General features: G+C 40.4%; 2 protein-coding genes across 2 annotated transcripts; both read left to right on the top strand.

Annotated features, from left to right (window-relative positions):
• Window positions 1-700: 700 nt before the first annotated feature.
• Window positions 701-8,578, top strand: lztr1 (leucine zipper like post translational regulator 1). The gene is made up of 19 exons (XM_086077004.1): window positions 701-1,224; window positions 1,312-1,374; window positions 1,448-1,504; window positions 1,584-1,663; window positions 1,752-1,860; window positions 1,997-2,080; window positions 2,164-2,221; window positions 2,304-2,443; window positions 2,526-2,727; window positions 2,827-2,937; window positions 3,119-3,211; window positions 3,285-3,380; window positions 4,140-4,314; window positions 4,490-4,659; window positions 5,699-5,982; window positions 6,073-6,222; window positions 7,338-7,443; window positions 7,544-7,624; window positions 8,017-8,578. The coding sequence occupies exons 1-19, from the start codon at window positions 1,073-1,075 to the stop codon at window positions 8,131-8,133; spliced, it is 2,328 nt and encodes a 775-aa protein (XP_085933130.1). The 5' UTR covers window positions 701-1,072; the 3' UTR covers window positions 8,134-8,578.
• Window positions 8,579-10,563: 1,985 nt separating this feature from the next.
• cldn26 (claudin 26) lies at window positions 10,564-11,617 on the top strand. The gene has a single exon (XM_086076734.1). The coding sequence runs from the start codon at window positions 10,613-10,615 to the stop codon at window positions 11,267-11,269; it is 657 nt and encodes a 218-aa protein (XP_085932860.1). The 5' UTR covers window positions 10,564-10,612; the 3' UTR covers window positions 11,270-11,617.
• The last annotated feature ends 3,207 nt before the right edge of the window (window positions 11,618-14,824 follow it).

Raw genomic sequence — 14,824 nt, 5'->3', positions numbered from 1 at the left:
GGTTCTCAACCTTGCCAAACCATGACTGATATGTCAAATCATCATTGATCTATTTTTCCCCATCACTTTTTTTTTTTTAAACCTGCCAATCTATGCTATTTAATATTGGTCATACCATTCCTCATTGGATCATATATTGCTATCAGGTTTTTAATTATTTTGCTTTCATGAATGAGCAGCTATATGACAGAAATGGACTCCCCCCTCCCTTATAAATAAAATATGTAGAATAAATTATGTAGAATACCACAATTTTCAGGGGCTCATAAGACTTTGACCAAAGTGACATGGTTGCAGAGATAATGGATGAAAATCCTTTTCAATCAACAATTGAGTCTAGAGTCTATGATGAAGGCCATTGTTCTGAGACATCTGCTCTTTATTCACTTTTCACATACAATTATACCCGAAAAGAAAAAGGGCTGACGGGATGAAGCCGAAGTTTAATTCTAGTTCCCAGAATGCAATAGGACGCAGATAAGCAAAGTGATAATTCGTCAAGTGATGTAGGAAATTATCCAATTTTGTTTAATTGGTCAGAAAATTATTATTTATTGACACAAATAATTAAACTTTGTTCATCTGCACCAGATTCACACCGAGTAAGTACATTTTTGTTTGTTTGGTGGTGTGCAGCTTCCACCACTAGAGGCACTTGACTAGGCAGTCATGAGCTCTGACGCAGACTCGGTGGGCGTGGCTTGGCGTGGCGTGGTGTGGCCGGGCGGGTGTGCCGTTTCATGACAGACAGCTCTCGTGTTTGCTAGTTTTAGCTTAAGTGCTCATTATTTGTGCTCTCATTTCTGTGGGATACACGACACATGCCAACAAATGCAACGGAACGGATGAAGCATTTTTATATGGTGTTCCTCGTCCATACATATTCATAGATCTGTCTTTTCTTTTGTCGCTGTATTGCACTTTAGCGTTAGCGGTGCAGCTAGCGGTTGTTTTTAGCATCGTCTGTTTAGCTAGTAGCTAGCCGGAAGTTTTCGTTCTATCTAGTTTGTCGATGACATTCGCTGCAGATGTGTGGCCCTGATACGTGCTCACGTTGGATGAGTGGGGGGAAATGTCGTGCAAATCAACCAAAGTGGCCCCCAGTGTTGACTTTGACCACAGTTGTTCCGACAGTGTGGAATATCTGACACTTAATTTTGGACCTTATGAGACTGTTCACCGTTGGAGAAGGCTGCCTCCATGTGATGAGTTTGTTGGAGCAAGGTAACGTGCTGACAAGCGAAATATTTACTATTGAAACTAAACATGTATATTTGTTCACTTTGTGCTTCTTTCTTTACCTATATACAGGCGCAGCAAACACACTGTTGTGGCATATAGGGATGCTATCTACGTGTTTGGTGGAGACAATGGGTGAGTAAGCATTATTTGACAGTGTTATTTTTACAACATTAAATGATGTTAAAATGTGGATGTCTCTCAACAGCAAGAACATGTTGAATGATTTGCTTCGCTTTGATGTGAAGGACTGCTCATGGTGTCGGTAAGATTTGATTCAATTCAAATGTATCATGAAATCGTAACATGCAAAATGGGACTATTGACTCTAATATAATCCACAGGGCCTTCACCACAGGAACTCCACCTGCTCCCCGCTATCACCATTCAGCAGTTGTCTACGGCAGCAGCATGTTTGTTTTTGGTACCCTGAAAGCGTCTTTCTTAACCAGTGACTACAAATGTTAAATATACTGTATATAATGCTGACGTGCTTCTGAAATTTCTTACAGGGGGATATACTGGCGACATATACTCCAACTCAAACCTTAAAAACAAAAATGATCTGTTTGAATACAAGTTTGCAACAGGACAGTGGACTGAATGGAAAGTGGAGGGGAGGTAATATATTTTTGAATGTTTTAAATTTGTTCACACTTTAATAGAGTAGCTATCTGAACTGTGTGAAAGTTAAAATAATGCAAACCATTTTTGGTTAAATGAAGCTCCGTTACATTCCTCCTGTTGTGTGTTCTAGCTTGCCAGTGGCTCGCTCTGCTCACGGAGCCACAGTTTACAGTGACAAGTTGTGGATATTTGCAGGTTATGACGGGAATGCCAGGTATGTTTTATACCACAGTGTGTGCCCCTTTTGTTAACAGCAACGTGTGCAATTAATTACGATGTATATTTTTCTTCTTTTAGGTTAAATGACATGTGGACCATCAGTCTGCAGGACAGGGAGCATGCATGTTGGGAAGAGGCCAGTTTGTTAGCATCACTTATGATAAAACCCACACAAATACGTTTATGTGCTGACATTTATGTTTCTGTGTCACCATCAGATCGAACAGAGCGGTGAGATTCCTCCATCTTGCTGCAACTTCCCCGTAGCTGTTTGCAGGGACAAGATGTTTGTGTTCTCGGGCCAGAGTGGAGCCAAGATAACAAACAACCTTTTCCAATTTGAGTTTAATGGCCACATGTGAGCTTAACCAATCTTATTGTATGTAACTTGCACCTACAACGTATAATACCTGCTAACGATACGCCTGTCATCCCTGCAGGTGGACCCGCATACCCACTGAACATTTGCTACGAGGCTCTCCGCCACCTCCACAGCGGCGTTACGGCCACACAATGGTCGCATTCGACCGGCACCTGTATGTGTTTGGCGGCGCTGCGGATAACACTCTGCCCAATGAGCTGCACTGCTATGATGTGGACTCTCAGAGCTGGGAGGTGATCCACCCCAGCATGGACAGTGAGGTATGAATTGTCGTGGGCCAAAATTAAGACAAAAGTGAATGGATTGCTCAAAACTAGGTTTTTGAAAAAAAAATCATAATTGTGTCCTTGCCTTCTCAGATGCCCAGTGGGAGGCTCTTCCACGCAGCTGCCGTGATTCAAGACGCGATGTACATCTTTGGAGGGACTGTGGACAACAATGTTCGCAGCGGGGAGATGTACAGGTTTCAGGTCGGCAAGTGTTCATCGTTAACTTATCAGCCGTTTTCCCTCTGCTCCATCTGTCTACCTGCTGTTTATGCAAAGTGCCTGGAGATCAATTCTGTTGTGAATTGCCGTTTATATAAATCAAATGTATTGATTGGACTTGACTTGTATTGTCCTAATGAATCCATTTTTTTCTTCCTCACAGTTTTCATGCTATCCCCAGTGTACTCTCCATGAAGACTATGGCAAATTGTGGGAGAACCGTCAGTTCTGTGACGTGGAGTTTATTCTGGGAGAGGTGGGTTCGTCTCTCATTTGTGATATCGCCCGAGTTGACTTACTTAGTAGTGAATGAGCATATTTTTTTCAAGCGGGAAGAACGAGTGCTGGGACATATAGCCATCGTGACCGCAAGATGCCAGTGGCTGCGCAAGAAAATCCTGCAGGCTCGGGAAAGGCAGCGACAGGTCAGAAACGTCATTTTTCTTGTAGCGATACTTGATGAAGACATGCATGCGTATGAAATGAAAGAGGAAGGCTTTCATGAAACACGTGCATCATCACATCACCACGTGGCTTTGACGGGCTAGCTTTTAGACATGCATGTGTAAAGGGCGATGAGAGTTTTGGACTGATGTGTTTCGTTTGGAGCAGAGAGCCCACAATCGCAAAATCGAATATTGTGTTCTATTGCTATAAAAACATGGAACCTACCAAAAGAAAGAGTCTCTTCTTTCATCAGGAAATAAAAGTATATTTCTATCTGTTTGCGTTTGCAGCAATTAGCATTAGAATATAGCTAAGTTTCATCATTATTCACAAATCTATTTAGAAACATGGCCCTGGCTGATCTTGTTTGCTCTGCTGCCACCTGCTGGCCATTGTTTTTAAATAACTACCATTTCCACAACCGCTCTCTGTAGTTAAGAGGCTGCACCAAAGCCTTCTGTATGCTCTAGCATTGAAAAACAAACAAACATAAAAACGTATAAATACATCTTTGGGACACTTAAAACATTTAAAATAGAATGCATTTCTACGTTTTTGGGAGCAAATGAATTAATCAACCCCAATGCATTTTTTTCCTCCCAACTTTTGATATGTCATTATATTGCTCAGGCAAATCTAACATTAACATTAGTGTATATTCTCCTGAAGACGCTTAAATGAGAGAAAATCATGCTTCTGGAAGTGTAAAAACTTTTACTTGTCATGTTTTGTCTCAGAGGACCAAACAGGACAGCAGTGAGGAGAGTGACGAAGGCGCCAGCGGAGGAGGGGCTCACCGGCCATCAGGCAGACAGCCAATGCTGGAGGTGTCCATCAGGGAAGCCGAAGCCCAGCCCTTTGAAGTCTTAATGCAATTTCTCTACACAGACAAGATCCAGTACCCACGCAGAGGTAGCCTTGGCCACATTTCTACATATACGGTGGAATTTCTAAGGTCATGAGCACAATCTGTGCTTGACCTCTCAATTATCCTGATTTTGAAACCATTTGAGAGGTTCCTTTATATTCAGATAAAGTTTTAATGAATTAGTTGGAATTTGTGAAGTCACTTTTATTTTGTTTTCAGGTCATGTTCAGGATGTTCTCCTCATCATGGATGTTTACAAACTGGCCCTGAGTTTTCAGCTCTCTCGCTTGGAGCAGCTGTGTGTTCAGTACATCGAGGCTTCTGTCGACCTGCAGAACGTTCTCAGCGTTTGTGAAAACGCCAACAAGCTCCAACTGGACCAGCTGAAGGTACACTTTACTGACCAACAGCAGTGATGCTACCTGTCAGCAGGTTTTTTTTTTTTTTTTGTTACCATGAACTAGGGGTGTTGAAAAAAATCATTTCGGCAATATATCGCGATATTACCGTGCACAATTCTCGTATCGATTCAATATGCGACAAATAGATTTTTAAACATAAATTTTTGATGGAAATATTCAACAAAACAGCTTACTTGAAGTTAGCTTTTAAACCAAGAGTGCCATCTAGAGGAGTCAAAAAATATCACAGGTGCTTCATGAAGCTTCATTTGTCCATCTGTTTGTCTGTCTGGTTAGCTGTTTAGCTAGCTAGCTAGCACCTTTAAGCCAAGAGTGCCGTCTAGAGGAGTAAGAAAATATCACAGGTGCTTTATTTGTCTGTCTCTGTCTAGTTAGCTGTTTAGTTAGCTAGCATCTTTAAATAAGAGTGCCATCTAGAGGAGTAAACAAAAATATCACAGGTGCTTCATAAAGCTTCATTTGTCTGTCTGTCTGGTTAGCTGTTTAGCTAGCTGGCCCATTTAAACCAAGAGTGCCATCTAGAGGAGTCAAACAATATCACAAGTGTTTCATGAAACGTAATTTGTCTTTCACTACTAATTAGTATTTTCAAAATTTTGAATTATTATTATTTTTTTGTTGCAATAATCGACTTATAGATTCATATCATGATTAATTGGTATCTAATCGAATCGTGATACGGATCGAATCGCCAGGTACGAGGCAATTCACACCCCTACGATGAACCTGTTTCTTGCCACCCAAAAAAGATGAAAATCTGTCATAAAGAGACCAGATAAAATCTCAAATTTTTGCTTGCAAGTCAAAGCAGAAAAGGGGCACCCAATTCTAAATTCACACCTACCAAAAGTGCTTTGGAATTGCTTATAGATACCATGATATGGCGGCAAGGTACTTTGTTTCTATTAGACAAGGCTATGTCCCGAATTTGTGAATGCCAAAACACGACTATGCAGTGCATCACTGTCTGCAAATGATGTGTTGACTTAATATTTTTTTCCTTCAGGAGCACTGCCTTAATTTTGTGGTGAAGGAATCCCACTTCAACCAGGTGATCATGACGAGGGAGTTTGAACGTCTGTCCACGCCGCTGATCGTGGAGATAGTACGACGAAAGCAGCAACCACCTCCCAGGCTGTATTCGGACCAGCCTGTGGACATCGGGACCTCGCTGGTGCAGGACATGAAGGCTTACCTGGAAGGAGGGGGCCTGGAGTTCTGTGACATCATCCTGCTGTTGGACGGACACCCCCGACCTGCTCATAAAGCCATTCTGGCGGCTCGGTCCAGGTACTGAGCCGGGGGGGTATTTTCGTTGAGTTTTTTTTTTTTTTTTTTTTTTTTACACTAATTCCTCACCTTTACTCTTTGAACCCTCAGTTACTTTGAGGCCATGTTCCGCTCCTTCATGCCAGAGGACGGACAGGTGAACATCTCCATCGGAGAGATGGTTCCCAGTAAGCAGGCATTCGAGTCCATGCTGCGCTACATCTATTTTGGAGATGTCAACATGCCTCCGGAAGATTCACTGTATCCTTGTCAAACTCGAACCCTTCATCACAATTTTACTGCAAGGAGTTTGGATATTTTTTGCGTGTGATTATATTACTATAGAAATGTAGAAAGATACATACATTCGTAGTTGATAGTTTCACTGGGGGCCAACTTGAAGAAAATTAATTCTATTGAGTTAGATTTTTTTTTTGCTAATTAAAATTAATATTGACATGCTGATTCCAAAATTGTAGTTTTTTTTCTAGCATGCCAAGATTTTTCTCTACAGATAAACAAAATTCCACTGATTAGCATCAAATTTGACAGTTCGAGTTGAACACGAATGTAAGTCTTTGTGGAATAAGAAGTTAAGCTGCAAAATCCACCCATTTTTTTCCCCACTTCAGTGGCCGGCCATTTTGCCGCTTTGCCACTTTACTTTGCTCAAGGCTTTAAAATGGCCACCCCTTGAGATGGATAAAAATTAATGGATTTTGCTGCTCAATTTATATCCCGAAAACGCATCAGTAATCAGAATACCGTGTGTAGATTAGTGGAGCTGCATAGAACTATTATTGCAAAGAACATTTTAGGGTTGACTTGATCTACTTGCAAACAGTTCTAATTACAGTAGCCATTTCCGTTGTAAAATTTTAGTAGTGTTAAATAACTATTGCACTTATGTTACAGTTTGCTGTATTTTTCTATAAAACAGGGAGCCTATAGTTAAAAAAAGAAAAGAAAAAAAGTTGATGTGATAGAGAAAAACTGAGATCAGTTTTGTATTCCGCACCCAAAAATTAGTTGAAATCGACTGTCAGGCCTAACGCGACAAAAATGGTGTTCCCACTGTTAACGGTTAGATCGCTCCTTCTTGTGGAGATGGGTTGATTTTGCCTCAGTGAGTCCAGATCCAAAAGTGACTGCAGTGCCATCTAGTGGTCATGCATGATAACTGCCGAATACACTGTGCATTTTGATACACAGACGCCATACAATAGCATGCAAAAATAAATAAATCAAATCCATGCACTTTCTATACCGCTTGTCCTCTCTCTTTAGGAAGTAAATGGCATGATATAATCTGAATGCAATATTTAAAATTTAGTCTTATTTTTGCTTTGTTTTTTCCTTGACCTTTTGTTCTCTAGCTATCTGTTTGCTGCACCATATTATTACGGCTTTTCAAATAACAGGCTACAAGCTTACTGCAAGCAGAACCTGGAGATGAATGTCACCGTGGAGAACGTCTTGCAGGTATATTTCTGTGCGAGGCCTTCACAGAGACCACAGTGACCTGATTGGACAACGGCGGCGCTTATGTGCGTGACATGTTTTTTTTTTTCTTTTTTTTTAGATTCTGGAGGCGGCTGATAAGACGCAGGCTCTGGACATGAAGAAGCACTGCCTCCACATAATTGTCCACCAGTTCATCAAGGTGGGTGGGCTCGTATCCAGCGCCCTGGGGGCTTGCTGCCCACTGGCTGCAGCTGAGCTAACCTTGTAGTCACGTCATCTTTGCAGGAGTCTTGACACTGTTGGCCTGCTAGCGGACTGGCCGACATCTCCTCTGTAGAGGAGGAGAGTGTTTACAGGGCGGCCGGCTGAACAAGCACCTCGCGTATCCACGAGGCCCAAATGGCCTCTCTGATTATTGTTTGTTTATTCAGAAAAGGCTCACCCCTCGTCGCGGACGTTTTTGTTCGGCCTGCTTTATATTTTTCAGCATGAGCAAATCGAGCGCTGTTTATTCCTTATTTTTTACTCTGTTTGACTTGTCGTCCTTTTCCCCCCCGTTTTAATTTTTGCTCTCCTCCTCCCCTTCCAAAGGTATCCAAGCTCCCCAACCTGCGATCCCTCAGCCAGTTGCTGCTGTTGGACATCATTGAGTCTCTAGCCACACACATATCAGACAAGCAGTGTGCCGAGATGGGCTCCGACATTTAGGAGGGTGACGCCAGACCTGCGCTTTTATTTTCATCCTTTTCTCCCCCCCCCCCCAAAAAACAGTTTACAATTCTCCACGCCATTCCTCCCTTTTATACATTTTCTTTGCACCTTGCACGGTTCCATCTCTCATTAATTTGATAGCAAGGTGCTTTTGTCTGCAAATCATTGTCATTTAATTTATTTTGTATACAGCAACGGGTTCAAGCTCCTTGCATGTTTTATTTTGCTCATTTTTTCTTCTTCCTGATTTCATTTTACTGGGGAAAAAAACAACCACCCATACTATTGTTCCCACCATATCCCTTAACAGCTGAAAATACCAAATAATATGATTTGTATTTGCTGGAACAACTTTATTACATTACACAATTACAATTGGTATATTGTCATATACTTGGTATATTCTCATGCTATACTGTATTATATTAAAAAATGTTCTCGACTGCTGGCTGATAAGCTGACCCGTTTTTCAACATTTTGTCATATTTTTCTTCTGAGGTTCTTGTCTCTAAAAAAAAAAAAAATCCCCTCGAAGGCACTCACTGAAGTACACTTACAAAGGTATGGATGTGGGTAGGAGGTTTTTTTTTTGGAAGGGGGCAAGCTTTAAAGCTGCAGAACGCAGAAAATTCCATTTCAAACTCTTCAGGTGTAGCATAAACTCAAATTAAAGTCTGCTCTACTTATTGTATTGTATAGAAAAATGTTATTTCCTCCAATAACTTCACTTCAAGAAGGTGAATAATGTAACATAAATCTACGTTTCTTAAAACAAAACATGATACATGACACAAGATTGCATAATAACATGATATAAAAATAAATAAATATAAGTTTCAGCTAATTTACACGCCTGCTACTCATTACTTTAAGTTTCACTTTTTGGGGCTTTTGCTGTCTTACCCTGTGGTAGCGTAGAACCAAGGAATTACATTTCCAAACATTTCAAAAAGAGAAGAAAAAAACAAATACAGTCCTATGAATGGTGATGTGTGTCTACAAAATGGGGTGTTGGGAACTGATAAATGGCATTTCTTTATATTTCACTAGGATAATGCATTGACAATAGTTTTGGATTTTTCATCATGGTTAGTCTTTATATCACTTTTGAATTTTGTTTTTGAAATTCAGTTAGTTTTAGTCCGTTTTTTGGAGTTAGTTTTATGTTATCGAAAATGTTTTGTTTTATGTTTGTTTTTAGTTTCAAGCTCACGTTTTGCTGCCTTCATCATACACAGCGCAGCTTTTTCCCCATTGTGGTCAATATTCTCCCAGGCTATAGGGGGCAGTGAAAAGCGTCTACGGCATATGAACGACACTTCACCCCCATTAGAAGTAGAAAACATTTATTCATTTATTTTTTTCAATAAACTAACAACTTCGGCAATTTGGGGTGAATGGTCTACATACATTTAACAAAAATGAATAATGAATGCAAAAATGAACGCAAAGAATCGGGAAGTAGAAAACACTATTGTTTACGACAGCGTTTGCTCGTCCGCCATGTCTTTTTGCGCAGACTGTCTGCGTATCCCGGGGCAGCCCCGCTCGGAGCTTCAACGGATGCCGGCGGAAGTGGGGAAAAAGGCTTCATACCTAGACCATCCCGCCGCTTAATAATGCTCAAGCCATCATCCCGAGCTACTTGGAGCGGGCCGCGGGAAGAACTTGGAATGTTATGAGCTCCAGGTCAAGGTTATTTTAGTTAACGAAAAATAACGAAAAAACTAAAACTAAACTTCAAAAAACAATTTCGTTAACGAAATAAAATAAAAACGAAATTGCTTAAAAAAACAACAACCGAAAACTAGCAGTGATATCGATCTGGAAAATATAAATACAATTAACCAATACCTTGAAAACTAATTTATATGAAAAATAATTGACAAAGACAAAAACATTTTGCAGTTTGTTTGTTTTAAATTGCTTCTGTTAACAGATTTTTATTTTAATTATTTTGCTACTTTTCATTAACTATAATATTGTTTATGAGCTTGATCATGGAATTCAAGCTACCACTTTTCAGAATTTTATAACAAAACATGTATAGACTTAAGTTTAAGCGTCTAATTGTGTATCCTTGTTGACAACAATAAAAATTGTGCCTACATTTGAGAAAGCCAGCCCAGTGAGTCAAGACATTACTTTTGAGTCTTGTCAATTCCCACATTTTAATTAGACATCAACTCTGGAAAGCCGGAACGAGTTCCGTGCACGCGGCCGCAGAATGAGGCCTTTATAGCGGCTGCTTCTTTTCTGTGCTCATGTTTCATTGGTTCAAGGTGGGCCCAGGATGCCATCTGCACTATAAGGTTTCAACAAACAAAACAGTGATTGTCTTCCACTCATCAGTAGTTTTTTTTTTTTTTTTTTTTTTAAATATGAAAGAGCCTCACTGGTGGGGCTATATCAGCAGGTGGGCCAGACTGAATTTCCAGATTGCACCCAGTGCAGCAGGCTTGCAAGCAAGGCAGTGATGGTTCTCCTCACCACTAAAACCATGCAAAGGACGGCAGTCTTCGTCACCTTCGGGGGACTGGTGACCTGCTTGATCACCACCTTCCTCCCACTATGGAAGACAATGAATTCGGACTTGAACGAAGTGGAGAACTGGTACTCGGGACTGTGGCACATGTGCCTCTATACGGAGGAGGTCGGGGTGCAGTGCAAGGCCTACGACTCCTTGCTGGGACTTCCTGTGGACTTGCAGATCTCCAGGGTGCTCATGTTGGTGTCGGTATGCACCGGCGGTTTGGCTCTTCTGGCTGCCCTGCCAGGACTGGACGGGGTGCACGTGTCGCCGGACAGGTGTGCAAAGAGGAGAAGTTTCCTGATCCTGGGCGGGGTGCTGTCCTGGGTTGCGGGGATCACCACGCTGGCTCCGGTGTCCATCGTGGCGTACACCACTGTGGTGGAGTTTTGGAATCGAGGTTTTCCCGACGTGATGCCACGCTGGGAGTACGGAGAGGCCGTGTTCTCCGGATGGTTTGGAGGTCTGGCTTTGCTCACTGGGGGGACTTTGTTCTTCGTAGCTGTGTGCATGGCCGACTATGAGCTGCGGACGACGAGGGTGGCCGACGGTCCGCGTGGAACGCGCAGGACACGGCAGTACCGCAGGACTGAGGTTTTGTAAAACGGATTGTATATGTAACAAAAACCGGTGTTGACTTCACCGAACCGAATTGATACTGAATTGTATTGCACCCCATGTATTAAGATGTGTTTCAAATAGGAGAGATGCACACCAGGTATCAATTAGTATCAATTATTATTATATTTTTTTTTTAGGTCATTAACGTGAATAGTTTGGGCTTTGGAGAGATTTTGTATGTTGTTGCATATGAAAAAACATGGCAAAAGTTACAACCATACCAAATTGAATCAAATCCCACTCAAGGGAACCGAATGGAATCGTTCTTGAGTTGTATCGCACCCCATGTATTGCGACAAGTAAAGAATGTTTTTTTATTGGAAAGATGCACACCAGGCAATTAAAATTTGTAATCGTAATTAATCGCATGACTTCAATAGTTAGCTCACGATTAATCTAAATTTTTTATCTGTTCTAAATGTACAATAAAATGTATAATAAAATATTTTTCCTAAGTTTTCATACTACGTTTTTATACTCTTGTTAACATAAAAGTGTGTGTGTGTGTGTGTGTGTGTGGGGGGGGGGTGTTAAACTAATAGGAATATGGCTGCATCTTTTAGTCATTGATACAGTAATTTCATAATTATTCATAACATTTAGTTAAAATTAAAAATGTGATATTGATTTGTGTTGAGGTCATTCTCCTGCCACTAGATGGCATAATTGCATTTGTAAGACATTGGTGACAGCTCAGTCCATTCTTTTTTCATATTAAGAGCTCTTATTTTTTTTAACATGAAGTACAGTGTAAATGATACAATTCTGCACATTTTTAAAATGGTAAAATACAACTTGACCCCAGTCTCCACAAATATATGCATTATTAATAAAAATTATTACTGCAAAATTTTAACACGGACGTGTCTGCTGCATTGCGACTAGAATTCCCCCAGTACAGGCTTTCCAAGTAAGTAAGTAAGTATCACTTGTTTAAAAACAAATTGTATATATATATATATATATATATATTGGTATTTTTTGTACAATTTTTACATCATTGAAATGTAGTTAATCATTACAAAGCAATGGATAAAAACAGGTGCCTACTGAGTCACTGTGATTTATCGAAATAACGAGTTTTCATTTTAACAGCAGTTTACGAGGCTTCTTCTGGCAAACCGGAGCATCTAAATCTTACACCATTAATCCGAACTATATGATTACTCACAAGAGAAAAAAAAAACACAAACATGATTCATGCTGAATGATTTGTTAGAAATCCAACCAGTCGTAATATGTAAATGCTGAGATCAACTCGGAATGTGTTGCATTCCACAGCTGCACTGATACTGTACTAGAGTATATTGAATTTCTTGTCAGCGAGGGTGGGAGGGCCTTGGCTCGTCCCATGTACCGGGGAGGGTCATTAATGCACACTACTCCGTTGTGATGATTGGAATTCACAAAATGTCACCCAGCGTTTTGCTGACATCAACCGGCTGCATATCAATCTGTCGTCCTTGTTCCTTTCATGCAGAGAGAATCCCAGGATGGCTCCAACCGGCTGGCAGCTGATTTACATCTTTTCTTCACTCTAACCAATCTTGATGTCTCCTTTTTGCAGGCCGCGCCATAATTCAATTAAAGCGGGAGCGGTTGAGCTGTTGTCTTGCTGTACTTTCATCATCCTCAAGAGAATCTCTAAGGGGTTGTCACTCAATGACCTTGTCACAGAGGTCATCACACTGTGTTTCAAATGATTAGAGACGTAATTATGCTGCTTTGGTTCATTTTACAGTCAGGGTGGTTTACGCTGAATGGAGTAAAAAACAAAACAAAAAAAACTACGAAGCTAAAACAGTATTGTATTGAAAATAACTCAAATTCCAAACTACTATTTTTTTCTACCTCAAAGACACAATGACAGTATTTTGAGTTGAGACCTTATCTGGGCCATATCTAAAAATAATTTTAATAACATGTATTTTAAAGTAGCATTAAGGACATTTTTAACCTTAATAAAATATTTTCATAACTCTTGTGAAGAAACATCGACTTAAAACTACCTTTGCCATGGCCTGAGGGGGTCTGTATCATTTTTACTGGCACTAAGCAACTTTGAGGCGGATGGTAGGAACGCTGCCACACAAAAAAACTACAAATGTGCTGACTGCTTTATGGCATACGTCACTTCCCCCTTCATTACAAAGATGGAAGTCAATTTAAATGTTGACGCACAATTACTGCTTTCCTGGCAGAAGTTGCAAAACAAATGAAAAGTTTTGTCTGAGGAGACAAAAAAGAAAAATAGGAAAAGGGAAGCTACCCGGAAAAAAGGACAGACAAGGATCAAGATTGGCCTGGATTTTGCTCGCTGACGTGAGCTAAAAAAAACAAACATTGCTTGTGCTCATGGGAAATGAGGTCTTCCTTCAAACATAACAATACTGCTTTTGTCCATATGGCGCCGCCATAATCAACATAAATTGAAAGTTCCTTAGTTTTGCTTTAATCACAAAATTATAATGCATTCACATAATTTTTTTCTTATTTGTAGTCAATTGAATTACCCAATTATTTGATTAAATTAAAATGTTGTTTTAATTGAACCCTATAAAGCCTGAACCATGAAATATATGAGAGAAAATTCTGATTCTTTGTAAATAGAGTATTTATTGGTCCTTTTCGACAAACAAACAAAAACTTCCACTTCTGACTTTTGCTTTGTGTCATATTTGATACATCCGGTCACAATGATTTCAATTCGTACATTTATAACTGTCAAAAATATAATAAAAAAACAGACATATCATATATTTCCAAAAATCCGAATAAACATTTCCCATGATTAATTATAGGTGTCTCTCCTTTCTCAATTGGGCCAATCTTGCAAAGTCGCTGGAAAAGCCATCAACTGGGAGTTACCGCCCTCTAATGGATTAGCCGTGCAATACGTGTGTTAGATCATATACGTCAGGGTTTTAATGGTGGGGGGGGGGGGTACTATACTTATGAAATAGAGAGCTCAAAACGTCTTGTATTTAATATGATACGTTTGGCATTATATGTTTCTTATTTACAGCAACTCAATCCAAGGGTAAAACTTTTTCCTCATATTTGTTAAAACTGTCGCTTTGGCCTAAGAGCCTGCAGTACTAAAATTACCTGTAAAAAAATATATATATCTGCCCCAACCTGTACCCCAAATTTGATTTGCATGAAACCACCGCACCCGGAGAAAACCAACCAATCAGAGGCAGAAGCCATGACTGACGAGGTTATCAACCATTTCCAGTGCACGAGCTTTTGCTGAAACTATGGCGGGAAATCCACCTCTGGATCCCCCCCCCCCCCCCATTAGATTCCGAGAACACGTCTCACTAAGTGTGTTAATAAACAGCCTCTATTTGCAAACACGCAGGCATCACATTGAGAAGATTAACAGGCAAATCGAGGCCGAGAGGGTCTGCTGCTGAAAAAGCCAGCAGAAAGAGAGAGAGTGTGTGTGTGTGTAGTGGAGCGAGGTGGAGGGCACGGTGCAAATTCATGCTGTGTTAGCATCCCCTCAGCAACTCCATCAATACTGCATACAGC

This window comes from Leptonotus elevatus, chromosome 5, assembly GCF_054856555.1.
Source record: "Leptonotus elevatus isolate MCC_2025b chromosome 5, RoL_Lele_1.0, whole genome shotgun sequence".
NCBI lineage: Eukaryota > Metazoa > Chordata > Actinopteri > Syngnathiformes > Syngnathidae > Leptonotus > Leptonotus elevatus.
Note: the sequence above shows the minus strand (reverse complement) of the source record. Positions and strands in the feature narration are given on the sequence as shown.